Source organism: Pristis pectinata, chromosome 15 (assembly GCF_009764475.1).
Source record: "Pristis pectinata isolate sPriPec2 chromosome 15, sPriPec2.1.pri, whole genome shotgun sequence".
NCBI lineage: Eukaryota > Metazoa > Chordata > Chondrichthyes > Rhinopristiformes > Pristidae > Pristis > Pristis pectinata.
Genome location: NC_067419.1, coordinates 42,349,199 through 42,376,449, shown reverse-complemented (window position 1 = coordinate 42,376,449; position 27,251 = coordinate 42,349,199). Strand labels below are relative to the sequence as shown.

Genomic DNA, 27,251 nt, shown 5'->3' with positions numbered 1-27,251 from the left:
ATCTGTTCAGAGCCTGGACAACATGGCCCTATTATTTAATTTAGTGGTTGATACAGGATTCTCAATGTAGACTAATCATCTTTCCCCTGCCTCTAGATTAAGCATTGAATGTTCTTATTTCCTAACATGCTTTAATCATTGGAGTAATGCAATCCAGATAGCCATTTGATCATTGTGCCTGTACCATTTCTTTAAAGTTGGCCAATTAACCCCATTCCTCACCCATTAGACATGAGTCAGTAATCTACCCCCCCAAAAAAATTTAATTTTATTGAATATTTATTCCTTGCGAATCTCCTTCCACTATTGCAGGTTAAATTTCCTGATTTTTCTGCAGACCACCAATAATCAGCCTAGCTGTGTACCAAGAGATAAATTACTGGTCCAGTTGCTTCGCTTAGAGGGCTGTCAATTTCATCTTGGACCAAATTCTAGATTTTGCATGATACCAAGCAAGTACCATAATCAGCTGCGATTACGCAAACCAGTGTAATCAGTGACCTTGAACAAAAACAAACACACTCAAGTTCAATTATATTTATTTGTAGCAATGTACATTCAAGGAAGATTTACGTGACCTCAAAGTAGGTTGTACCATGGAGAACATAGTTAATGCCATCTTGAATCATATTTGGCTTCATTTAATTCAGCAGAGTATTTGTATATTTCCCTTGTTTCTTCCCACAATACTATTTTGCATTCTAGTTAACATCTGCAGAAGAATATTACTATCCACATAAAGTGTTACATTAGATTAATTCAATTAACAAAGTTGGTGTCTGCATTAAGAGTCACTTTTTTATTTAAACAATGAGTCACATCAGGTATTTACATCTTTTTTGTTCATCTTGATAGACATACCACAAGGATTCAATTTCAGAGTTTCAGGATACAAACGTAATCATAGACTTCTGATTTTTTAACACAAGTCATTGGTCAGGATGAGTGCTAAATAGGTGTTAAGATTCTGCTAACCTAATGTTGGACATTCAGTAAATTATTTTTCCCACTTCACCCTCAAAGTATTAAGTGAGTGCGACTGCAATCTTTGAAACTGCTTAAAAGTAATTACAGAAAATCAAGTCCATGACTGCAGAACGATGTATAATTAATTTTATAGTGTTAGATCAAAATATCCTAGTCTCTTTAGCTGTTGAATACATTTTATGAGAATGAATCTTCTGTTTCACTTCCTTCAGTGTTTTTCAGAATTAGGAGTCTGGATTTGGTCTTTCAGTCCCAGAAGTTCTGTTTTAAGCTCACCTGGTTTGGGTGGAATCTCTGGTATACTCTAGAAATGAAGTTTGGAAATTATAAAGCTTAGCAGGGAATGGAAGTTTAACAGAGTTCAGAAAATGATCTAAAAACTGTGCTGGAATAAACAAAAAAATGAATCTCAATATTGTGACTGTTAAAGTTCTTATGATTTCAATTCTATTTTTAAAGTAATTATGTTTATCATTTAAGTTCACTCTAATGAACCATTTGACTTCTCTTAACTTTGCCAATGATCTCCTGATTTGGTTGGCCATATTATGCAACAGCAGTTTAGGCTGATTAATTAACTACTTCTCCCACAGCTTCCAGATACTCACAAAACACCACTCCCCCATTCCCAAACAACCCAGATTTACAAAATACCTTGGTAAAGTGTGCAACAAAAGCAGAACATGCTGGAAATATTCAGCATGTCAGGACCTGATACAGGGTCTCAGCCTGAAACATTGCACCCCCCCCCCCCCCCCCCACGAAAGATGCTGCTCCATCCGCTGAGTTCCTCTAGCAGCAGATTTTCTTTGACTTTACTCATGAGCAGTAACATGTAAAGTTAATCTAATTACTCCAGTCCAACTGCTGGGGAATGGTACAAGTAAATAATTCTGAATAAGCATGGCCACTTGCAAGTTTGGATGATCACTTAGAGAATAATTGTAGTGTTGTTTTAGCTTTTGACTCCAAGATAGACAAACTCAGTTTCAAATTAGTTTTTTAATGATAAAAGAAAAAAGAGTGGGACAGTTGAGTGTGATTAATCAGATCAATCTTACACAACCCTCCACATCTTGTGTGACATCTCACAACAGAGAGATCATGGGTTCAGTGCCTACCTTGAAAATGAGCTTCCCAATCTCAACACGTGTCGATTGCAATTATTTACAGAAATTAAAGGTTAAAGAATATTAATAACTGGAAAACAACTGACTGAGCAGTCCACATCCTAGAGGCAAGCTAACTGCAGTATTACCACAGACCCAAGATGAAGTTGTCTACACATTTCTCACCAACCAAAGAATATTAAGTTGAAAGGTGCAAGATTAGCGAGGCAAACAAACAGAAGAGGAACAGAATTTGTGAGAGTTCTCACTCACCAAGTCCGGTCTGTAGTATCTGTGCACTACTTCAGCTCCTGCAAACATTGTCAGAATGCTTGTCCCCAACATCGTTAAGTAACGGGACCAGGAGACCCCTGCTGGCATCTTTATTTGTTCATAAAGTCTCCTTAGTAATGCTGTTAGCTGTGAAGCTTTATTTACAAAATACACTGCAATTAATAGATGTACTCTACCAATTACAGAAAATCAATTTGGATAAAATAATGTAAATACATTACACTCTTCCACCACACAAAAATGTTTATTCAGTACAGCAGGTACAAGTTACATAGAATGTCCACCACAGAAATGAAACAGTCAGCCCAACTGGTGCCTGGATTGGTAATTTTGCTTCAAACAAACCGCCATGTAAACTTTGATATATCTTGTTCCTTCCCCACACCCCTAACCTGTTTATTTTGTTTGCCTTATAAGTCACCATTGAACTTTACAATGGATTTCGTGGTTTGTAAAAAGAGTTATCATTGCAACAGTTAGTTATTCCTTCTTAAGGGATTAAAACAATCGTGTAAATATAGCACAAACACATTATTTTGTTTTAAACCCTCCCCTTCTATAATCCTTCTGTATTTACTCCAACATCATTGTCCCTAAGGTATTTTGTCCAGGCAGCTCAGAAGTCACTTTCACCATTTCCTTTCTTGCACTTAAGATGCTTTACAATTCATTCAGTTTATCTTCCAGCAGTACTTTTAAAAGCATTTGTTCATGCTGAAGTTCTGCTGAAGAGTTCATACCTGAATGTTAGCTCAAGTTCTGACTAAACATCCAGGCTGAAGTGTCAGTTTTCTTCCCCACTCCTCACTCCCACCCATTCTGTCTGAGACCTTCTAAATGTTGGTGTGCATTTTTGTTTCTGTTTGCGTTGGGTATGGTCATCTAGCTGTTAAGTTACTAAGCTAGTATTCAAAACGCTATGCCGTTGATCAGGAGTTAACCATTTTCCTTTTGTACTGCCTTGATGTACTTATGTATGGAATGAGCTGTCCGGATGGCATGCAAACAAAAGCTTTCCACTATATCTCAGTACATATGACAATAATAAACCAGTTCCAATAGCAGCTAGAAAATTTAAATTCAAATAATTTAATCTGGATAAAGAGGTTAGCATCAGTCACGATCACCACAAAAATCACTGGACTGTCAGTGATTTCCTCCAGGGAAGAAAATCGCCTTCCTTCTCTATCTGGTCCATATGCAACTCGAGACTCTTAGCAACAAGCAAGGATGGAGGATAAATTTCAGCCTTGCCAGTAATGTCCACATCCCATGGATGTAAAATTAGGGGTAACACCTCATGAGTGGAGGATACCAATGTTACACACCATCCATCTGAGCCTCTGAAGGGACAATGAGCACTGCTCCCAGTTTAGTCAGTATGTCTTACATTCCTTTCATGCCTTCCTGAAGAACTCCTTTTGTCATGGTTTGGGGATTTTGGCCACCTTTTCAAGGGAAAGATAGAACATAGAACAGCACAGCACAGGAACAGGCCTTTCAGCCAAGATGTCTGTGCCGAACACAATATCAAATTAAACTAAATCTCTTTTGCCTGTACATGATTCATATCCCTCCATTCCCTGCATGTTCATGTGTCTGTCTAAAAGCCTCTTAAACGCCACTATTGTATCTGCTTCCACCACTTCCCCTGGCAGCCCATTCTAGGCACCTACCACTCTGTGTAAGAACTTGCCCTGCACATCTCCCTTAAACTTTCCTCCCTCACCTGAAATGTATGCCCTCTAGTATTTGACATTTCTACCCTGAGGAAAAGATTCCAGCTGTCTGCCCTATCTATGCCTCTCATAATTTTATGAATTTCTGTCAGCCTCCAACGCTCCAGACAGAACAAGCCATGTTTGCCCAACCACTCCTTATAGCTCAGCAGCATCCTGGTGAGCCTCTTGTGTACCCTCTCCAAAACCTCCACATCCTTCCTGAACTTACAGCTCATGAATTATTTTTTGTTTAATTTTAGTGTCTGGTGCACTTGTCCACAGCAAGCCCCCACTTTTTTAAGCAGATTTCCAAGATATGCACATCATTGGCAATGCCACTATCTGGCATCATAGAACATAGAAGACTACAGCACAGTACAGGCCCTTCGGCCCACAATATTGTGCCGACATTTTATCCTGCTCTAAGATTTATCCAACCCTTCTCTCCCATATAGCTACCCATTTCTCTATCATTCACATGTCTAAGAGTCTCTTAAATGTCCCTAATGTATCTGCCCGTTGCCACAGTTGCATTTGAGCAAACAGTACAAATGCCCACACTTAAGCAACCTGTGACAAAGTTATTCAGTGTTCCATGAGGGATAAATACTGACCAGCTCACCACAGAGAATTCCTTGCTTTTCTTCTATGTGCCATGATCCCAGTGACCAAGAACTGATGAGGTCCTCAGCTTGAGCCAAAAACACCAACCCCTACAGTGCAGCACTCTCACCTGCTGCACCTGAAGCCAAGCCTAGATTTTTGTGCTCAAGTACAGGTGAATGGGACGACTCGAGGAGCTCTTTCAAAAAGCTGCTATCTGTAGAAGCGGCTTCACGTTGGGCTGGAGTCGCATACAAGGCCTAAAAATGTTGAATAGCGAGGAAGATTGTCAAAGGCAGTTGGAAAGCCAGGTGGAGTATTGGCAGATGGAAGTTCATCCCAACAAGAGCAAGGTGATGCATTTTGTGAAGTCAGATAGAGGCAGGACATATACAGTAAATGGTAGGGTACTAAGGAATACTGATGAACAGAGGGACCTAGGAGTTCAAGTCCATAGTTCCTTTAAAGTGGCAACACTGGTAGATAGGGTGGGGTAGAAGGCACATGGCATGCTTACCTTCATGGGTCAGGGCATAGAATATAAGAGTTAGGTCATTATGTTACAACTTTATAAAACTTTGGTTAGGCTCCACGTAGAGTATTGTGTGCAGTTCTAGTCACCACACTATTACGAAGGATGTGATCGTGCTGGACAGAGGGTAGAAGAGGTTTGTGAGGACGTTGCCTGGATTGGAGACACCATACTTGTGTGGAGGGATTGGACACACAGGGCTTGTTATGGCCCTAATGCAGACAAATGGGATTAGTGTTAATGGACAGAGTTCAGCATGGCCATGGTGGGCTGAAGGGCCGGTTTCTGAGCTCTACAACTCTATGACAAGACAGATTTGGGTAGAGACAGCAAGGACCTTCTTAGGACATTGGTGAAGCAGATGGATCGAGGGTTCAGAACTCTGTTAATTCAGTAATTTAGCCACCGGACCACCGTGACACAGCCAATAAATACTGGCGGGGTGTTGTCCATTGCCCAGGACGCCGGTGGGTTGGGAAGAACTGCCCCGACCACCCCCTCCCCCCACAGTCACCACCCCAACCCACCCCCACTCACCGCTCCGACCCGACCCCCCACACTCACCGGCCCGATCGCCCCCTCCCCACACACACCGCCCCGACTCCCACCTCCCCTCCCCGCCCCAACCCCTACCTCCCCACACTCACCGCCCCGACCCCTACCTCCCCACACTCACCGCCCCGACCCGACCCCTCCCCACACTCACCGCCCCGACCCCCACCTCCCCACACACACCGACCCGACCCGAACCCCCCCAAACACTCACCACCCCGACCCGAACCCCCACACTAACCGGCCCGACCACCCCCCCCCCACACTCACCACCCCGACCAGACACCCCCCCAACACTCACCGCCCCGACCAGACCCCTCCCCACACACACCGTCCCGACCCCCACCTCCCCACACTCACCACCACGACCCGAACCCCCCCAAACACTCACCGGCCCGACCAGACACCCCCCAAAACACTCACCATCCCGGCCTGACCGCCCCCTCCCCACACTCACTGCCCCGACCCGAACCCCCCCAAACACTCACCGCCCCGACCCGAACCCCCACACTCACCTGCCCGACCAGACACCCCCCCAAACACTCACCGCCCCGACCCGAACCCCCACACTCACCGGCCCGACCAGACACCCCCCAACACTCACCACCCCGGCCCGACCGCCCCCTCCCCACACTCACCGGCCCGACCAGAAACCCCCCCCCAACACTCACCGGCCCGACCAGAAACTCCCCCCCAACACTCACCACCCCAGCCCGACCGCCCCCTCCCCACACTCACCGCCCCGACCCGAACCCCCCCAAACACTCACCGCCCCGACCCGAACCCCCCCAAACACTCACCGCCCCGACCCGAACCCCCCCAAACACTCACCGCCCCGACCCGACCGCCCCCTCCCCACACTCACCGGCCCGACCCGCCGGCTCCCCACTACAGTGCGCCGCTCACAACCCTCCCCCCGCTCCACGACACATCGCCGCCACCACCTTGGTTCCGCAGCTCTGTCGGTGATATGACTTCATCCCAGCAAATCGCTTAACATTAAATAGGCAGCATTACGGCTTTATTTCACACCAACAGGTTACTTAGGCGAGGGGAGGGGAGTGTTTGGTTCGGTTCCCCTCCAGCTCCGCCGGACCCGAATACCGCGGGGGGAAGCCATTGCGCGACGGAATAACCGTTGGGTATCCACCAACGTCGAGAGAGAGGGGGGGAGCTGAGAAAACAGATGCCAATAAATTAACTCTTACTTCACTTGAACGCAAAGATCTTTGCGTATTTAGCGATAAATTTGATATAATTCATAAATGATCCAGTTACTCAAAGAAAGTAGGTGTGATATTGATAATTCATCCTCCTCTGATTGTCATGCCCTCCCCAAGAGGAGGTGAGGGAGCCGGGCAGCCCCTGCCGCAGTGACCGGGCGACCCCTTTGTTCGGGCGAGAGGGAGCGGGAGAGAGCGGGGCGCCGGCCGAGGGAAAGGGAGACCGACGCCCCAGCTGAAGGGCCGAGGGAGATCCGGAGCGACGCCGAGGCCCCGGCGGAGAGTAGAGAGCAAGGCCAGGCCGTCCCCGTCCCTTCTCCAGCCCGGACACACACCCGTGATCATGGAAGCACCGGCCCCGGACCCACCGCCTGGATACGTGCTGCAATGGTGAGCGAGGCCGAGGGCAGTGCTGGGCACCGGCTTTTCCCCTCCCCCCCCCCCCCCTCCTCCTCCCCCCCCCTCCTCCTCCCCCCCCCTCCTCCCCCCCCTCCTCCTCCCCCCCCCTCCTCCCCCCCCCTCCTCCTCCCCCCCCCCCTCCTCCTCCCCCCCTCCTCCCCCCCCCCTCCTCCTCCCCCCCTCCTCCCCCCCTCCTCCTCCCCCTCCTCCCCCTCCTCCTCCCCCTCCTCCTCCTCCCCCTCCTCCCCCCCCTCCCCCTCCCCTCCTCCCCCCTCCTCCCCCCTCCTCCTCCCCCTCCTCCTCCCCCCCTCCTCCTCCCCCTCCTCCTCCCCCTCCTCCCCCCTCCCCCTCCCCCTCCTCCCCCCCTCCCCCTCCCCCTCCCCCTCCTCCCCCCCCTCCCCCTCCTCCCCCCCTCCTCCTCCTCCTCCTCCTCCCCCCCTCCTCCTCCTCCTCCTCCTCCCCTCCTCCTCCTCCTCCTCCTCCCCCCTCCTCCTCCTCCTCCTCCCCCCCTCCTCCTCCTCCTCCTCCTCCCCCCCTCCTCCTCCTCCTCCTCCCCCTCTCCTCCTCCCCCCCCTCCCCCTCTCCTCCTCCCCCCCCTCCCCCTCTCCTCCTCCCCCCCCTCCTCCTCCTCCCCCCCTCCTCCTCCTCCCCCCCTCCTCCTCCCTCCCCCCTCCTCCTCCTCCCCCCCCTCCTCCTCCTCCCCCCCCCTCCTCCTCCCCCCCCTCCTCCTCCTTCCCCCCTCCTCCTCCTCCTCCGCCCCCCCTCCTCCTCCTCCTCCTCCCCCCCTCCCCCTCCTCCTCCTCCCCCCCCCTCCCCTCCTCCTCCTCCCCCCTCCTCCTCCTCCCCCCCTCCTCCTCCCCCCCTCCTCCTCCTCCCCCCTCCTCCTCCTCCCCCCTCCTCCTCCCCCCTCCTCATCCCCCTCCTCCTCCCCCCCTCCTCCTCCTCCCCCCCTCCTCCTCCTCCTCCCCCCTCCTCCTCCTCCTCCTCCCCCCTCCTCCTCCTCCTCCCCCCCTCCTCCTCCTCCTCCCCCCCTCCTCCCCCCCTCCCCCCCTCCTCCCCCCCCCCTCCCCCCCTCCTCCCCCCCTCCCCCCCTCCTCCTCCCCCCCTCCCTCCCTCCTCCTCCCCCCCTCCCTCCCTCCTCCTCCCCCCCTCCCTCCTCCTCCCCCCCTCCCTCCTCCTCCCCCCCTCCCTCCTCCTCCCCCCCTCCCTCCTCCTCCCCCCTCCTCCTCCTCCCCCCCTCCCCCCCTCCTCCTCCCCCCCCCCTCCTCCTCCCCCCCTCCTCCCCTCCTCCTCCCCCCCTCCTCCTCCCCTCCTCCTCCTCCCCCCCTCCCCCCCTCCTCCTCCCCCTCCCCCCCTCCCCCCCTCCCCCTCCCCCCTCCTCCTCCCCCTCCCCCCCTCCCCCCCTCCCCCTCCCCCCTCCTCCTCCCCCCCCTCCCCCCTCCCCCCCCTCCCCTCCCCCCCCCCTCCTCCTCCCCCCCCCTCCTCCTCCCCCCTCCTCCTCCCCCCTCCTCCCCCCCTCCCCCTCCCCCTCCTCCCCCCCTCCCCCTCCCCCTCCTCCCCCCCTCCCCCTCCCCCCCCTCCCCCTCCCCCCCTCCCCCTCCCCCCCTCCCCCCCCCCCTCCCCCTCCCCCCCCTCCCCCTCCCCCCCCCTCCCCCTCCCCCCCCTCCCACCCCTCCCCCTCCCCTCCCCCCCTCCCCCTCCTCCTCCCCCTCCTCCTCATCCTCCCCCCCCCTCCTCCCCCCCCCTCCTCCCCCCCCTCCTCCCCCCCCTCCTCCCCCCCCCTCCTCCCCCCCCCTCCTCCCCCCCCTCCTCCTCCTCCCCCTCCTCCTCCCCCTCCTCCCCCCCCCTCCCCCCCTCCCTCCCCCCCCTCCCCCCCCCTCCCTCCCCCCCCTCCTCCCCCCCCTCCCTCCCCCCCCTCCCTCCCCCCTCCTCCCCCCCCTCCTCCCCCTCCCTCCCCCCCCTCCTCCCCCCCCTCCTCCCCCCTCCTCCTCCTCCCCCTCCTCCCCCCCTCCTCCTCCTCCTCCCCCCTCCCCCTCCTCCCCCCTCCTCCTCCCCCTCCTCCCCCTCCTCCTCCCCCTCCTCCCCCCCTCCTCCTCCCCCTCCTCCCCCTCCTCCTCCCCTCCTCCCCCCTCCTCCTCCCCCTCCTCCCCCCTCCTCCTCCCCCTCCTCATCCCCCCTCCTCATCCCCCCTCCTCATCCCCCTCCTCATCCCCCTCCTCCCCCCTCCTCCTCCTCCCCCCTCCTCCTCCTCCCCCCTCCTCCTCATCCCCCCTCCTCATCCCCCCTCCTCCTCCTCCCCCCTCCTCCTCCCCCTCCTCCCTCCTCCCCCTCCTCCCCCCTCCCCCTCCTCCCCCCTCCTCCTCCCCCTCCTCCCCCCTCCTCCCCCCCCCTCCTCCTCCCCCTCCTCCTCCTCCCCCCTCCTCCCCCTCCCCCTCCTCCCCCCTCCCCCTCCCCCTCCTCCCCCCTCCTCCTCCTCCCCTCCTCCCCCCTCCCCCCTCTCCCCCCCTCCTCCCCCTCCCCCCCTCTCCCCCCCTCCCTCCTCCCCCCCCTCCCTCCTCCCCCTCTCCCCCCCTCCCTCCTCCCCCCTCTCCCCCCATCTCCCTCCCCCCCTCTCCCTCCCCCCCTCTCCCTCCCCCCTCTCCCTCCCCTCCTCCCCCCCTCCCTCCCCCCCTCCCTCCCCCCCTCCCTCCCCCCCTCCCTCCCTCCCCCTCCCTCCCCCCCCTCCCTCTCCCCCTCCCTCCCCCTCCCCCTCCCTCCCCCTCCCCCCTCCCTCCCCCCCCTCCCTCCCTCCCCCTCCCTCCCCCTCCCTCCCCCTCCCTCCCTCCCTCCCCCCCTCCCTCCCCCTCCCTCCCCCCTCCCTCCCCCTCCCTCCCCCTCCCTCCCCTCCCTCCCCCCTCCCACCCCCCCCGCCCCCCTCGCCCTCTCCCTCCCTCCCCCTCCCTGCCCCCACTCCCTCCCTCCCCCTCCCCTCCCTCCCCCTCCCCCTCCCCTCCCTCCCTCCCCCTCCCTCCCCCATCCCTCCTCCCTCCCCCACCTCCCCTCCCCCTCCCCCTCCTCCCTCCCCCTCCTCCCTCCCCCTCCCTCCCTCCCCCTCCCTCCCTCCCTCCCCCTCCTCCCTCCCCCTCCTCCCCCTCCCTCCCTCCCTCCCTCCCTCCCCCTCCCCATCCCTCCCTCCCCCCTCCCTCCCTCCCTCCCCCTCCCTCCCTCCCTCCCCCTCCCTCCCTCCCTCCCTCCCCCTCCCTCCCCCCCCCCTCCCTCCCCCCCTCCCCCCCCCTCCCTCCCTCCCCCCCCTCCCTCCCCTCCCCCCCCCTCCCCCCCTCCCTCCCTCCCCCCCCCTCCCTCCCTCCCCCCCTCCCTCCCCCCCCCTCCCTCCCCCCTCCCTCCCCCCTCCCTCCCCCCCTCCCTCCCCCTCCCTCCCCCTCCCTCCCCCTCCTCCCTCCCCCTCCCTCCCCCTCCTCCCTCCCCCTCCCTCCTCCCCCCTCCCCCCCCTCCCTCCCCCTCCCCCCCTCCCTCCCCCTCCCCCCCCTCCCTCCCCCTCCCCCCCCTCCCTCCCCCTCCCTCCGCCTCCCTCCCCCCCCTCCCCCCCCTCCCTCCCCCTCCCTCCCCCCTCCCTCCCCCTCCCTCCCCCTCCCTCCCCCTCCCTCCCCCTCCCTCCCCCCTCCCCTCCCCCCCCCTCCCCCCCTCCCTCCCCCCCCCTCCCCCCCCTCCCTCCCTCCCCCCCTCCTCCCCCCCCCTATACTGACCGATCCTTTGTTTCTCTCCCTTCTCAGGTACAACAACTCGGCCCCACAGCCTGCGGCGTTCCAGCCTGTTCACTGCCATCCACCGCCCGAGTCCGACCACCCGGCGCCGGAGGCCGCACAGGGTAAGGGGAGCAGGCCCGTCCTTGTTTTGTCGGTGAAACTCGCCCTTGAGCACGGCTTGGGGTTGAATTTAACCTTTACAAGAAATAACTGTATCTTGCCCCTGAGCTGGAAGGTTCTGGCCTCTTAAATCTCGAGGCTGCCATTGGCAATATCATATCGAGGGAATGCCGCACTGTCGGAGCTGCGGTCTTTAAGACGAGTCATAGGTCTGGTCTATGCCACGAAGGTGCCTCACTGAACTAGTCCCATTTGCCTGTGTTTGGCCGATATCCCCCTAAAGCTCTCCTATCCACGTACCAGTCTAAGTGCCTTTCAAACGTTGTAATTCTACCCGCCTCTACCACTTCCTCTGCCAGCTCGTTCCATGTACCCACCGCCCTCTGTGTGGGGGAGAAAGTTGCTCCTCAGGCCCCCTTTAAACTGTTCCCCTCTCAGCTTAAACCTATTCTCTCTAGTTTTAGACTGACCCCTACCCTGCGAAGAAGACTAACCATTTACCTTTTCTATGCCCCTCATAATTTTATAAACCTCAATAAAGATCAGTCCTGTACCTCCTACGCTCCAGGGAAAACAATCCCAGCCTTTCCAGTCTCTCTAGTCATCCAGTCCTGGCAACATCAGGTGGCAGTCCTCTGTTAAGGAGCAGATACTTTATCCCTGTCATACCTCAATGTGATTAGACCGGAATGTTGGTTTGCTACCACAACCCTAAATGTAGGAGTTTACTGTGCACTAATTGGCTATCCTGTTTCTTACAAAACTCAAAAGTATTGACTTTGGAGCAACTTGGTACATCTTGAAAGGGAAGTGAAATGTACTATATAAAAGTCAGAAATACTTTACAAAAATATCGCTTTTGATCTTTACCGTCCTAAGCAGGAGAAACTGTTGAGTTAGGTTCTATGCAAGTCTCCAAACTGCCTCTTCACCCAACTCCCATTGCATGACCTCATTTGTAGATTGTTTAGGCTTTTATTTTACCCCAAATTGAGGAACGAAAGCAGAAACTCTTGTTCCTGGGTTATTTATTTCTAAACTGACATAAACTTAATTAGTCAGTACTCACAATTTGAGGCAATGAGATCTAGAGTGTCACTGCACAATATTTTTCTGATTAGTACATTAACCGATGGATCCTGACATGCAACATTACGTTTGTTAATGATTTTATGCAATTGTTGTGACTTTGGCATTTCCCAGCTGTATGGAAATTCAACTCAATGCTTCCTTTTTCTATTGAATGAAATAAGCAGGTTGCAATACAATGTGTCACCAATCTGCTAATGCAGTGAATGGACAGAGTACTCAGCCACCTTTATATTAATGTAATTTTTTTTGCCACTGCCATAAAGTTAACTTTCTTCCAAGATGATTTTAACCAGTAAGTTTAGATGTTCAATTGATTTTTCATTTTGTAAGTAATTTTAACAACATTTATATTGAGCAGAAATTATTCTAGTAATGTTAAGTACTTTTAATGTCAAGATTTTTGTTTGCAATTAGCTCCAGAGTCTTGTCAAAATCTCTTATCAAAGAAATGAAGCAATGATAACTGATGATTATAGCAAGAGAGGAGCAATTCAGAGCTTGGTGATGTGTTTGTTCAGCAGCTCCAAAACGAAAAAGAGGAAGACCAGCAGCAACGCAGCAAAAGAAATCCGAGGGAGCAGGAACTAAACGAGCCAAAACAGAAGCAAAATCAGGGGGAAAGCAAGAGAAAATTACGGATTCTTTTAAAACTGTGAAGAGAAAAATTGATAGGTTCAACGGAACAACTGAAGCTGAGCTTTTGACAAAAACCCTACCAGATATATTGACCTATGGCTTAGACATTGTGATCGTAAGTAATGTTTCTCCTGAATTTGATTTGAACCTGGTTAAATGCTCATGGTTATGTCTTAATTTTGAAAAGGTCCTGAAGGAATGAATTTGATGACTGGCCCTCCACGGTCCCAAAGGCTTGTGCTGAGATTGTGCCCCTGATTCTACATTCCTCTTCCGTGGGAAGCATCCTTCCTGCGTGTAGAAATGTGAGGTGGTGTACTCTGCTGCACAAGACAGAAAAGCAGATTTTAAAAGCTAACAGATTGGGAAACATTGATCTTCAAAGGGACCTGGGTTCTTTGCACACCAGTCACTGAAAGTTTATGTGCAGGTGCAGCAGGTGATTAGGAAGGCCAAGTGGTATGTTGGCCTTTATTTGGAGAGGATCAGAGTGCAGGAGTACAGATGCCTTCCTGCAATTCTATAGAGCCTTGGTGAGATCATGTCTGCAGTATTGTGTTCAGTTTGGTCTCCTTTCCTAAAAAGTTACTCCTGCCACAGAGAGAGTGCAATGAATTGGTTCCTGGGATGATCGATTTGCCATACAAAGAGCAATTGACTACACTAAGTCTGTATTCTGCAGATATCAGAAGAATGAGGTGTGATCTCATTGAAACTTCTAAAATTCTAACAGCACTTGACACTCATCTTTTAAAAAATACTCTGTGCACCACTGAGTCCATGTCAGATCTCTGAACTGGCTGGTGCCACTCTCTTCCCTTCCTCTGTAGCCGTGAAATATCCTCTTATTTTAAGGACTGATCCATTTCTGAAAGCTTCAGTTGAAGCTATCATCTTTATCCTGTTAGGAAATGCATTCTGAATGCAAGTTACTAGCTGCATAAAAGTTTGTGCTCATATTGTCTTTGGTTCTTTTACCGATTTCTTCAAATATCTGATTCTCAATCCTTCCACTAAAGGCAACAGATTTGCTATCTACTCTGTCAGAAACCTTCATTGTTTTGAACAATCTTTCATATCTCCTTTCAGAACAATTCAGTTTCTCCAGCCTTTCCCTGCCACACAACATTCATCCCTGAAACTAGGTTAGTAAATTGCTGCCTCATTAAGGCCTTCATATCCTACCTAAAGTGCAATGACAGAATTTAATGCACTATTCCTGTAGTGGTTGAACTACTGAGGTTTGTTACAATCTCCTCACTTTTGTAATACGTGCTCCTGTTTTATGAAGTGTGAGATTTCAGTTGCTTTGCTTTTAACTGTTTTCTCAATGTGTCCTGCCATTTTCAAAGCTTTATACACACAGGATTCCCAGTTACTGCACATCTCTTTATTATCTTATTCTTTGTTTTTCCTATCAAATTTATCATTTCACATTTTTGTATTAAGTTACATCTGCCTCTTCCAGCACATGTCTATGCTCTGTTGTAGTACCATCTTTTTTGCTGTTCACTATACTTCCAGTTTTGTATAGTCTAATTTATTAATTTCTCCAGTGTATACTTGAATTCAAGTTGTACTTATGAAGAAAAGTATGGTCCAAACCCCAGTACCCAAGGAACACTACTGTCCATCTTCTTCCAGACCACACACAACACATCATCTGCATTTCCTTCACCAACCTCTGTTATCTCCTCAAAAAAAATGGTTAAATGTGATTTACTTTTTACAAATCACTGCTGACTTTAACCCATACCCATCTAAGTAATTGTTAATTTTATAATGGTAGTATTGCTTCTAACCATTACTTCACTGGCTTGTATTTGCTGCATTTATCCTTGCTCTCTTGAACAAGGATGTAAAATTTGCAATTCTCCAGTTCTTTGACTCCATTCCTTGTGCCTAACCATGGTTGGTACCTTATGAAACAAGTTCTTCTATCTAATGTAATCACAGAAATGTTAGCTTATTTTATATGCAATCTGAATTACAGTCCTACACTGATTATAAAGCATGAAGTAAACTTGTCATGTTCATGCTTGAATGAATGGAGTAAATTTGTTAACATGAAATATTATGTCCCCTAGCATAGATGAAAAATGGAACTGAACCGATTGCTATTGTGGATGACTAGCTACAGTGAGAGAAATATAACCTATGTATTTATTTGGCTAGAAACATTTGGATGACATTTTTAGACTTGCTTTGCTGCAAGTGCCTTAACTGCCACTTAGGGGTGCTAGTGATCTTTTGATCAATGTTCAGTATTGAATCCATAGTCTTAATCATATTGCTAATGCGGTAAGTCTCTCACAAACAAAAATACTTAAATATTTAGAAATACATTTCTCTGTACAGACCACCAGCTGGTATTGATTCTTGTTAATAAACGATGCTCTAGAATAGCAAAGTTCAGAAGTTCAACAGTCAGAGCTTAAAGAGTGTTTTTTTTCTGGTCCTTCTTCAAAGATGGAAAGGAAAATAATTTATGTTAATAGTGGTATTTTAAAAATAATTTTTAAAAGACACATAGTCCCCAAACTATGTAGTTTGGACCAATCTTTCAATTTCCTTTTCTATTCTCATGCTGGGGTGCTTAATGTAAGGATGGTGGTTCAATGTGATCTTGCCTCATACAATCAAGCCTGAATTTGTAGGGTGAAATCCTCCTGGCAGGATCCAAGGTGTGACGTTATGATTTAGAGTTCCACAACAGGAGCACTTTATGGTGCTTGCCTTGGTCTAATTTATCTCACCTTTTAGTTCGTTGCCCTCCAACCATCCTTTAATCTCTCCATAACCTGTATTCATGGGCATCCCCTTGACCTTATCATCTCACTACCTTCACAAATTGGAGCAGTCAGAGAGAGGAAGAAGTGTGGTCAAGGAGGAATTGAAATAAGGATAAGCATTTAAGATGTAACTTAACTTGCATGCAGCTTAATTAGCAAGCCCAAGGGTATTTAGTGAATGAAACTGGATATTAGGACATGGGGAGCAAGATTTCTCAATTTTACACAGGATAAAATGAAGGAGAGAAAGACCTGGAATACTCTAGATTAGTTCAGATGTAAAAACAGATTAGCATTTTAGCAGATGAGCTTGAATAAGGCAGAACTTATATTTTAGAGGTGAAAATCAGCTGACTTGTGCTTTGTGGATACGTGGTCTGTAGCTCCCTTCAAGGCCCAACATAAAACTGTGGTTCCAAGCAGTCTGATATAGCCTCCAATGGTTCTCCAGGAAGAGGTATGGAACTAGGAAACTGAGATTGTGATGGGAAGTAAACGTGATGATTCTGCTTCTTATAAGATTGTTGGAGGAGATTTCTGCTCATCTGGTACTGTATTACAGATGTCCAGCCTGCCAATTAAGTGACGGTGAAGAAGTGATAGTGAGGCAAACTTGGGTCACACCAGCATTACGTGCTCAAACTGATCTTGCATCTCCAGATGATGCTACTGAGGGCAGTATACAAGTGAGAAGGAGATGGGGGTAAGGATACTGGTGTGGAAATGGGAAAGGCAGTCATTATAGGCTACTACTGATAGATAAGAACAGAGCCATAGGTCCCATCACACCCAGCCAAACAAGCAGGGGAAAATGTATTGGAGAAAGGTGGTGCAGTCAACTTGTCATAGTTTGCAGATAGGTGAAGAAAAATGAGGAAGGAAGATTTCCCTTTATCATAATCGCATAGAATGTCAAGTGACTTTTAGGAGAGCTTTTATTCTATGACAGAGGTGAAAACTTGATTGGAGGGGTTTAGATATAGGTAAACCAGACCTCCACATCCAGTCCTGTCTCTTGGACAAAGTTGAGGTGAAGAAATGAAGATGATAAGGTCAGGGGGTGGTGATGAATGCAGGTTATGAAATTTATACAGAGAGAGAATTTAAGGAACGATTGAAGGACAATGAAATCTAGGGGAAAAGTGCACAAACCTGTGTTCTTTGTTGAATTAGATAGCTCCAGATTTAATTGCATTACAATTGCCATCCTGTCTTCAGCTGCCAAATTCCTGTGGCACTCCCTCCATATACTGGCTGGCTCTTTCTTCTCCTGTAAACTAATGCTTAAAAGCTATCTGTTTAATCAAATCTATTCTAGTGTCTCCTCGCACAGCATTGTGTAGATTTTTTTGTTTGCTGTGACCTTGGGTGCTGCCTTAGAGCATTTCATTGTGCTACATAAATACAGTGTTTGTTAGTTGTAGAACAGCAGCTGTAGCTTCTCTAAGCAAGTTTTTCTCAAAACCCAAGGAAACCCAGGTGCTTCCTTGCTCTGATGGAATGACTGCATAAATCACAACACATCATCACTTATGCAATTACATCTACAGTAACAGTGCAAAAGATGAGGGAGCTGCTATACACTCTCATCTGAAGCAAAAGAAAGTCTATAAATGAGGAGAAAACAATCTCTGCAGAAAGAGTTCCCTGTTTACTTTGGCTTTGCTCTACAATGGAATAGTCTTGACTGGTTTTTAATTGCTTTCACAGAATTTTATTCTGTAATTTTTGTTTAAATTGAAATAATTATGAGTAACTAAGAAATCTGGTGCTGACGTAATTTGGCAAGGAATGTACGTTTGGAGGCAGGCTGAACCAAGCCCACTGTTGTCCACCTCACTAGTGTTGGTTCAAGTATTTGCTCAGAGATGCTCAGGTGGAGGTTTCTTCTGTTGCCTAGGGAATGATTTGAAGATGAAGTAAGGTAGAAAATTTGGGTTAGAAGCTGCAACTCTTTATTCCTCTTTAATTTTGATAGTTTTGACCTTTTTAATCCTGTCTTTTCCCTTTGGCTTCAGAATAGAACATATCCTCCTTTGAAAAGGAGGATAATTTAAACCTTTGTTAGTGTCTTGAATAAACTTCTGGGACTTCACAAATAGTTTTGGCCAAAATTCCATAGAAAGCCTTCGACTAAAGAAGGAATTCAGCTATGTCCAACATAACATGCAGACCGGAAATGGAAGTTTATCCTTGGCTTTCCCCTTCTCAGTGCTGGGAATGCTAAGTGAGGACAGGATTGGGCTCCACTGTGGTGATCTCAATGTGGAATGTATTGTTGAAGTGCAGCACCATGGTTGATCATGAGTATTGGCCAGCACCAATAACTGCAAAGTCTTTGTGGCTGTTGCAGAGAACTGTTTGCGTACTAACTGCCTTTCTGTCATTGATGCTCTCTGCTAGATTTAGAGTCACAGAGTAATACAGCACAGAAACAAGCCCTTCAGCCTAACTCCTCCATGTCAGAGGTGTGGTCTTTAAGACAAATCAGAGTTATTACAGCATACAACTAGTCTGTGCCGACCAAGGTGCCCACCTAAGCTAGTACTGTTTGCCTGTGTTTGGCCCATATCCCTGTAAACCTTTCCTATCCACATATTTATCCGAGTGTCTTTTAAATGTTGTTGTTACTGAGGAAAGTGAATTACCAGGTATTTTAGCTTTGTACTTTTAGCTTTCATTACATTCCAATTATAATTTTGTTTTCAATGTGTACTGAGTTTGCTGTTTGTTTTAGATCGGAATTAACCCTGGATTGATGGCTGCATACAAAGGACATCATTATCCTGGACCAGGAAATCATTTCTGTAAGTTCTAGCATGCACAGCAACACTGGATTTTAAATCTTTCAGATGTTTTATATTTGGGGCTAACATGCTGTTTCAAAAATGGAATATCTAGGTTTTTGAGTTATTACCTGAAACTATTTTAAGACTTGCTGTATGTTCAAACTCACATTGCTGCTTTCTTCTATAGGGAAGTGCTTATTTATGTCCGGTCTTATTGATTTGCCCTTAAGTCATATGGATGATGCTTCTCTACCAGAGAAATATGGAATTGGTTTCACAAACATGGTAGAGAGAACTACTCCAGGAAGCAAAGACCTTAAAAGGTGACTAGTGAATGTGAAGTAGTTTCTGATTTGTAGTTTTGCTTGGAATGAAATCTTAACTGCTATTTTTATTCCAGTAAAGAGATTCGGGAAGGAGGAAAAATACTTCTGCAAAAACTACAGAGATATAAGCCACGGATTGCTGTTTTTAATGGAAAATGTAAGTACAAATCTGAAATAGTAAAATCTAATTGATTTGGCTCTGACTATAAATTGATACCTGAAATTACTTAAGTGTATGAGTGGTGGGGAATGAACCTAGTGGTGGCTTTAACATTCCCAGATCATGTGCAAGACAGTGAGAGGAAAATTCTTCTGTGCCAACAGGGAAAAAATCTATAATTTCATCCCATTAATTTGAGCTGAATTTAAGATCACCCTCTGGAGGTGAAAAACCACCTGACTACCTAGTCTTCCAAGGGATATGGATTTAATCCTTAAATGTGTAACTTCGTAAAATGATCTTGAAAGGCCTTTCATTTTGACAATTCAGTGCATTCTGATTAGTCAAACAAAAAACTGATGTTTAGGCCAAAGTGCCCATTGGTAGTATCGACGATAAAGGGGTTCTGATGAAAAGCATCAATGCTTCAGAAACTGATGACTGCAACCCAGCTTGATAATTTGGCAAATATGTAAAATTTGACTCTGCTAATCATTTATTACAGGTATTTATGAAATATTTAGCAAGGAGGTGTTTGGAGTTAAAGTCAAGAAATTGGAATTTGGGCAACAGCCACACAAGATTCCCGAAGGAGAAACCGTAAGCACATTAATTTGGTTAACTAACTTTATGGCATATAGAATTCATCTGAAATCCCACTCTTTGTCACCCTTATCCCGCTGCCATATCCTCACATAAAAATCTGTACGGGTCTGGTTTCCCTAGCTAAGGAGTACCTATTTGCAATAGAGGGAGTGTCATGAAGATTTACTAGATTGATTCCTGAGAGAGTGGGGGGGCTTGTTCTGAGGAGAGGTTTAAAAAGTCAGGACCAATACTCTAGAGTTTGGAAGAATGGAAGATAATTTTATTGAACCATACAAAATTTGTATGGCATTTGACAGGGTAGATGCATAAATGATGTTTCCCTTGGCTGGAATGTCTGAAACCTGAGGTCATGGTCTTGGAGTAAAGGGTCAGCCATTCAGGACTCATTCACCCAGAAGGTAGTGGGGACTGTGGATGCTGAGTCCATTCAAGACAGAGAGTGATAGATCTTTTTTTGTTATTAAGGGAATCATGTGACATGGGGTCAGTCCAGGAAAGTGGGTTGAAGTAAAAGGTCGGCCAGGATTTTATTGAATGGCTGATCAGGCATAAAGGGCTGATTTGCCTCTTTCTGCTTCTATTACATGTTCTAAGTAGTCCTTCCAAATTCACATTTGATTTTCAGTTTGAAGGTGTGGCCCATTGTCCATTTTCTCATTCTGAGAATCTGTTGCCTAGTTTGAAACCCAAACTGTACTCAGAATATAATCTCGGGAGTCTTTCAGCCCAGCGATCTGACTTGGAATTGCCTTTGTTCCTTTTCACATGACTGTTTCTGTCATGGTGATCCACAAGTTTATCCTTGTTAGTGATAGAATGATATGGTTATATCCTGCTTCAGTTGTTCTCTAGATTTCTGGATTGTTCATTTGTTCTTGCTAACCCAAAACATTCTTAACCCATTTGCTTTTGACTCCTCTCCATTCAAACAACACTTGTCAACATAAATAGTATTTCCAGCATTTTCCAGTTTTATTTCAGACTTCCAGCATCTACAATGTTTTACTTTTCAAATTCTCAGCGTCTTCCTGTTCAGTACCATCTTCCGTCCATCTACGAACCCAGAATGCTTGATTTACTTCCTGCTCCTTCCAGTACCTTTCCTGTATCATTATTAAATTTCCCCAGTGCTTCTGATTTGCCTTGGCCTGTACCCCCCTAGGGTTCTTCATTCTGTATATTTGCACATTTAATTTTTTTCATTCTTTCAACTGTTGTCTCTGCCAGATGGCCTAGTCACATCCTCACTGAGCTGCTGCACCACTTCCTATTCCCTCAGTAGGTTTTCTGAAAGGGTAATTACATTAATGTAAATTTATTTTAAAGGTGATCTATGTCATGCCTTCTTCCAGTGCAAGGTGTGCACAGTTTCCTCGGGCCCAGGATAAGGTACATTATTACATCAAGCTAAAGGAACTACGAAATCATTTGAAAGGCATTAAGAGTGCTCCAGAGGTCACAGAAGTTGAATACTCATTTGATTTGCAAAAAGCTCAAGGTTAGTAACGTGGTTGTAATTCAAACAATCTTCTTCAGATCGAAAATCTCTTTTGGGGGCTAGTTCAATATTCCTTTTTGTATCCTTTAATATTTAGACTTTATTTACTAATCATCCCATCATATTTTGTTTCTTGGGGATAATCTGCTTAGGTCAGTTATACTTTTGCATTAGAATGAAAGTAATATTTATTTATGAATAGATAGCATTACAAAATATAAAAACTAACATGAATGCAAAGTACAGTATATAACTAAACTTCTGCAAAGGTCCATTGCCATTTTCATTGAAATTGACAGGAAAATAAATATAGTTTTAAAAGAATCTGGTTGCTATCCAGGAAATTTAAACAATTTTTTCACTGCACACCTTTTTGTATCATGCTGTGTTCATCAAATAGGACTTCACTTACTGTAACCATACAGACTAGTTTTGCCACATAAGCAAGTAATTGGCAATTAGCAATCCATCAACTCCTGTAGATTACACAAAGCTGCTATTACTTTGATGCAACCATCAACAGTTTAAACCTGGGGGTCGATCTTGTATGATTAGGGACCTCTGTTTGCTCTTTTAACTATATGCAAAGCCAAAAATTTTGAATTTGGTTAGAATAATGACCTAAACAATAAATTAAAGATTCAGCCAGATTCCAAACTGCTGCTTATTTTCTCCCTTCAATAACAAAAGGATATCTAGTTATGTAAAGCTAGCTCCAATAATTTTCTTAGCTGACTAGTTAAACTTAGCTGACTAGTTAAGCCAAGTGGTTATTCCATTATTGTGTATTTAGAGGAAGAACTGCTGTCAAAAAAGGGTGCACATCAGTGTCTCCTCAAAGAAGAACGTGCCCAAGTAAATGAGCAGAATAGAATTGTAAACACAGGTGACCCCTGCGTTAACAGCTGTTTAGTTAACAGAAATTTGTCCTTAAGGAATTCACAAATCACTGCCCAAAATTCTGAGAGATGGAATAAAATTCACAGAATGTGTGTGTCAATTTTTATTTTATTTTTAGTTCACATTTCTTGGTGAATGTGCAGGTGATCTGACTTTAAATTACGGAAAATTGCAATACAGGCAGTTTTCTGGAAATGTGACTCCTTGACCACCACTCCACCCACCCCCCCCCCCCCCACCCCCCCGTAACACGGGGGTTACCTGTGTAACTCAATAACTTGCTGAGGGTTTCTACTTTCTATCCAGTTGATGTAGAAATTGGTGTGAATATCCATTTGATGGATGGGTGTTGCCTTTTTAGTTGTCATTGCTTAGAAAAAAAATTCAGTCATGTTTCAATTCTCCCTCCAGCTGAAGCAAAGAAAATGGCAATCAAAGAGGAAAAGTATGACCCTGGCTATGAAGCTGCTTATGGAGGTGCCTACATTGAAAAATCCACTGAAAACAATGGACAGTGCAATTTTGCTACAACTGAACCAGGTAAATCACAACATAATCAACACTTAGAGCAAATTTGTTTAGTTCATACCAATCTATCCATTGTGTAACCTGGGGGAGAAAAAGTTGTAGGGCTGCAGGAAAAGAACAGAGAAACAAAACTAATAGGATTGCTCTTGCAGAGAGCTGGTGCAGACTCAATGGGCAGAATGGCCTTGCATCTTGTAACAATTCTGTGAATGCCATCTGTTCTAGTAACTTGCAGGGAATGTGAACTTTTAACAATCATGTAAAGTTTACATAATTAAGTCAATTCTGTTAATTTGTGGCTCTTATAATTCAAAAGTGAGTGCAGGATACATGCTGCCTTTTTTTTTTGCAGCATCACGTGATCTGTACTTTATAATAAAAAGAGTTTGTTTTGTCTGTTGTGTCAAAGAACAGTTATTAAAGACACATTTTGGCATGCTTGTAACTTCTGAACCACCTTATATTGTCAGCCTATGATCTTGACAGACTTTTATATCTATGACCTTGTAACTCTTTTCCCAGGGTCCATTTGTGTCTTGGTAGAATAGTTGAACAAGGATTACTCGAGCAGTCTTCTGATATACCAGTTATTTTGGAAGCAGAAATGGAAAAAAGAGCATTAGTGAGGAAACCTCAGCAATTTGGAATGCAGCAACAATTTCATTAGATATGGCATTTTTTGAGGGAGTGTTCTGGCCAATTTGGATTTGATGTGTGAGTTGGTTTACAGACGCATGCGACAGCTGGCATTGAACGGGGTTGGGGAGTAGTATATAGTGATGCCAGTATAATTGTTTCCCAAAGCTTTAAAGTGCTATGAAATACACAGTATCACCTACGATCATTTAATATGAGAAAGTATTCTACTGACGGGACTCAGCGACGATGGGGATTGGGAAGGATAGTAGAGTTGATCAGATCAGCCATGATCTTATTGAGTGGCAGATCAGGCTTGATGGGACTTGTGGTCAGTTCCTGCCCCTGATCCTGGTTCTTGTGATCTTAAAACCTGAAAGAAACGGAGTAAAATCTTTTTGTACAAGTGCCTGCCTTGTTTAAAATATAGAGGAAAATCTCCTTTTAGTAGGGAGTAGGGAGAACATATAATACTGACCACTGTGAGCTTTTCTCACCTGATCCAGGACAACGGAACCGGAATTCTGAAGCCTCTGGGTGAACAGGGAGATTACTTCAGTGAGGGAATTGTCAATCTACAGAATAGGCTCCCTTTGGTGACAGTTCAGGCAGATGGTATTAATTCATTTAGTTCCTATTTCAACAAAATTCAGCAAATAACTCTTCGGATGCAGTACATAAATAGTTTGAGGCATGATGTGGTAATTGTAGATGTATGGGAGGAAACTTGTGACATTAAGTCTGTGGTTCCAAAAGCTTCCCACTGGCAATTTTTTCTCATTCCTGAGTCTGTTGTGAATTAATTGATAAAGACTGGATTGCCAGCAACTTGTTGCGTTGTGCAGGATAAAGTAAAACCAATTTTTTCCCCTTAAGCAGTTCCTGTGGTAATTTGAGTTTGAAAATATTGTACCAAACATATTGAATTTCAAGGTGATTCCAGATAGCTTCTTAATGCCTGTCTTGAAACAGGAAATGGGACATTCAAAACTTTTGTACATGAAAGTTGCTGAAGTTTAGTGACATTAAACTGCTTTCTCCTTGATTTTGCAATTTCAACTTGTAATTTTGATTTGTCTTCTATTTATCAATGCCCACAGCTCATAAAGCTGCTTTTGTTATTATTCCTGAACTGCTTTGCCAGTTTTAATCTAGAAAGTACTGAGTTGCACTGACCAGATTTGTCTTGTCGCAGCAACCAGCAACTCCGAATTCAATGTAGACTCAACATTTTGTCATGTTCCCGATGGCCAGTGGATGACCCAGTCATTTACTGATCAGATTCCTTCAATCAACAATTACTGTGCACAGCCTCAAGAAGGTTCATCGTGAATTGACGATATTTGCAGAACTTCCATGTTGCTGCAGTTTTAGTGCAGTAATAACTTGGTTTTTGAACTGAGGAGGTCTTGAATTTTTTTTTGTAATGTTTTAACTCTAGAATTATATGTAAACCTAATGATGTAGTAATGTTCAGAAAGCTGAACTTTTAAACTTTTAGAATTGCCCAAAGTATTTATGGGGAAAAAAGTAGTTATAGGGAAGTCTTAAGTTTATTTAAGATCGTCTGGTAGTCGTTTTCTTCCTGCAGTACAATTCTCTTTTGCTCAACTGTTTAAATTGTAAGCCTGTTGACTCATTAAAAATTTTTCTTGCAACCGGTTGTTGCAGCGTAGCCTGTACTGATTGGTCAGAGTTCAAAAAAAGTTCTAAAGCAACTTTTCAAAGTGAATTACAGAGGTTTAGTTGTTTGCTCATTTGGACCTTTTGCAATGTATCTTTCTAAGAATATGCACACGTTGAAATTCTATCAATAGCAGTTTCAATTTCAGAATTGTTCAGTTAATTATAATATTGGACCAAAAGGTGCAATTTTTAAATGGAATGAAAGTGGATCCAGGTGTCCATTTGTTTATGCAAATTCCATGTAAAATCAGGGCATTTTCAATTCTAAAATATTTGTTGATTGGTGGGAGTTGCCTCTGAAGAAAATTAAAATTCCATTGAGCAAGACTTGTTTGTGGCCTCCACCTATGGATTCAGTCTTCATTAAATGATAAGGGTGCTAAAGTGTAGTAAAGTAATAGCACAGAGTATCATGTTTTACAGCACCATTGATGTTAAAACTTTTTGAATACAGTCCACTTTTTATTTAAAGCTGCTCAAATTAATTATCCAAATGATAGATTTCAGCAATAAATGTTTGTCGTGCTGTTACTTTGCCTACATTGCTCAATTCAAATTATGGTTTCTCCTGAAAAGAATTTTGAATTAACAAAACAGTCTAGTTTGAAAACTTGAGAACGTACAGGAAAATTTCAGTAATCTTTGGGCAAATGTTTTAATTGTTTTTTTTAAAAAGATGTTTGAGGAATGGTACAATTATCTCCAGTGTTTCAGGCTTTAACTTTATCGTATTATTGGTAAAAGGATTTTCATAAAGTTTAATGTGATTACTAAATGGAGCATTTACAATTCTGAATTGCATGCATTTTGGTGGAATTTTTCCTTCAAATTAAATTTGTGCAACAACGTTTACATTGGTACTTTCTCACAGATTTATATGTAGAAAACAAAGTGCTTGATCTAGGTTAATTATAGCTCACTGGCTTTGAGTTTCATCCCCACACTCAATAAAAATGGGAGTGCATGGCACTTTAACAGCCAATCCTCGTACCCAGACCATTTTGATAAGTATATTCTGACCTGCATGTAGGACCAAGAATGTGAGAACCTTGCCAAAATATCATGTCATTGTGGCCCTGATATTGTAGTTCTAGGTGGCGGCATTGTGTCTGATGCCAGCCTTGCAGGGACTGTAGGGTGCAAAGGAACAGGAGGATTGGGGGCTGACCTTGGATTGCCCACACATCCCTTCACAACCTAACTACCTGACTGTGGAACATTCCCACAAGTCTTAGCTTCTGCCAGATCAACATGTGCTCACTTTTGTGAAGTCATTAATTATGGTTTCAGGCTGAAATGTTAGCATAGCCAAGAAGTTAACTGGCCCTGTCAGCTGCATACTCATCCCCTGTTACAATCAAAGCTACCATTCCTGAGTTAAATTTCAGCCAGCTGTGACATCAAACTTTGTAAATGCCTTAACCGTTTATTTAGGAAATCATTGTACCCAAGTGTGCATTTTCAACTGTTTTTAAAACTTAAAAAGCTGTTGCACGGGATATTTCAGGTAACACTCATGTCACATCATCAAAAATGTGAAATGTTCCTCTAGACTATATACAATAAATGTACTTGAAGTGAATGGGCAGCTACTGGAAACTTTTTAATGTAATGTCATTGTTTACTACTTGTAAAGTTGGTGCTTCTACCTCTCATGAGAGGGTTCTGAAATCTGTTCAAAAAAAAATAAAAATCAGTGAATTTTTTAAAAAACTGTTTTTGTTTGATTTCATTTTAGAATTGTGTGTATTCATTTACCTGTGGAAATCTTTGAATACAGCTTGATCTGATTGAAATGTACAAAATTCTTACAAGGTTTGATGGTAGATGCAGAATTTGCATTTCTCCTGTCCAGAATGACCAGAAGCTGGACTGTCATCCCAAAGTAAAGGGTCAGCATTTGGGACAGAGATGAGAAGAAATTTTGTCACGCAGGATTTGGAATTCTCTGCGGAGACCCTCTCACTGGGTACGTTAAAGGCAGATTGACAGATCTTTAAATATTAAGGTAAATCAGGAGATGGGATTAATGCAGGAAAGTGGCACTGAGGTAAATGATATTCCCTGACCTGATTGAAGAGTAGAGCAGGCACAGGAATCAAATGGCCAACTCCTGGTTATATTTCTTGCATTCATACAAGTGCAATCTGACAAAGTTGTCTTATATTAGTGTTTCTATACAACTTCCCAAGGTGTTGAAGCAAGATAGAGTCATACATCACGGAGACAGGCCCTTTGGCCCAGCTCGTCCCTGCCTACCATGGTGCCCACCAAACTCATTCCATTTGCCTGCATTTGACCCACATCTGTCTAAAC

At 46.2% G+C, this 27,251-nt stretch overlaps 2 protein-coding genes across 3 annotated transcripts; one reads left to right on the top strand and one right to left on the bottom strand.

Annotated features, from left to right (window-relative positions):
* Positions 1–522: 522 nt before the first annotated feature.
* LOC127578430 (uncharacterized) lies at positions 523–6,886 on the bottom strand. Its single transcript, XM_052030444.1, has 4 exons — positions 6,743–6,886; positions 4,845–4,974; positions 2,370–2,524; positions 523–1,291 (listed from the first exon to the last, which is right to left on the bottom strand). Exons 1-4 carry the CDS (start codon positions 6,776–6,778, stop codon positions 1,196–1,198), a joined length of 417 nt encoding a protein of 138 aa, XP_051886404.1. The 5' UTR covers positions 6,779–6,886; the 3' UTR covers positions 523–1,195.
* LOC127578429 (G/T mismatch-specific thymine DNA glycosylase-like) lies at positions 6,871–26,648 on the top strand. 2 transcript variants are annotated; one of them, XM_052030443.1, is made up of 10 exons: positions 6,871–7,411; positions 11,191–11,285; positions 12,897–13,126; positions 18,541–18,610; positions 18,780–18,915; positions 18,993–19,075; positions 19,584–19,678; positions 21,014–21,185; positions 22,497–22,625; positions 24,445–26,648. In XM_052030443.1, exons 1-10 carry the CDS (start codon positions 7,365–7,367, stop codon positions 24,579–24,581), a joined length of 1,194 nt encoding a protein of 397 aa, XP_051886403.1. In that variant the 5' UTR covers positions 6,871–7,364; the 3' UTR covers positions 24,582–26,648. The 2 variants fall into 2 exon arrangements, with proteins under 2 accessions (XP_051886403.1, XP_051886402.1); XM_052030442.1 differs by having other exon boundaries at positions 7,135–7,411; positions 12,894–13,126.
* The last annotated feature ends 603 nt before the right edge of the window (positions 26,649–27,251 follow it).

Bases quoted from the DNA above. Each gene is read 5' to 3' on its own strand.
- LOC127578430 (XM_052030444.1), bottom strand. From the start codon at position 6,778: ATGAAGTCATATCACCGACAGAGCTGCGGAACCAAG. The intron at 4,975-6,742 runs GTGGTGGCGGCG...CAACATTTTTAG, and splicing joins GACAGAGCTGCGGAACCAAG to GCCTTGTATGCGACTCCAGC. The intron at 2,525-4,844 runs GTGAGAGTGCTG...TTGTAAATAAAG, and splicing joins CTTGGCTTCAGGTGCAGCAG to CTTCACAGCTAACAGCATTA.
- LOC127578429 (XM_052030442.1), top strand. From the start codon at position 7,365: ATGGAAGCACCGGCCCCGGACCCACCGCCTGGATACGTGCTGCAATG. The intron at 7,412-11,190 runs GTGAGCGAGGCC...CTCCCTTCTCAG, and splicing joins CCTGGATACGTGCTGCAATG to GTACAACAACTCGGCCCCAC. The intron at 18,611-18,779 runs GTAAGTTCTAGC...TTTCTTCTATAG, and splicing joins TGGACCAGGAAATCATTTCT to GGAAGTGCTTATTTATGTCC.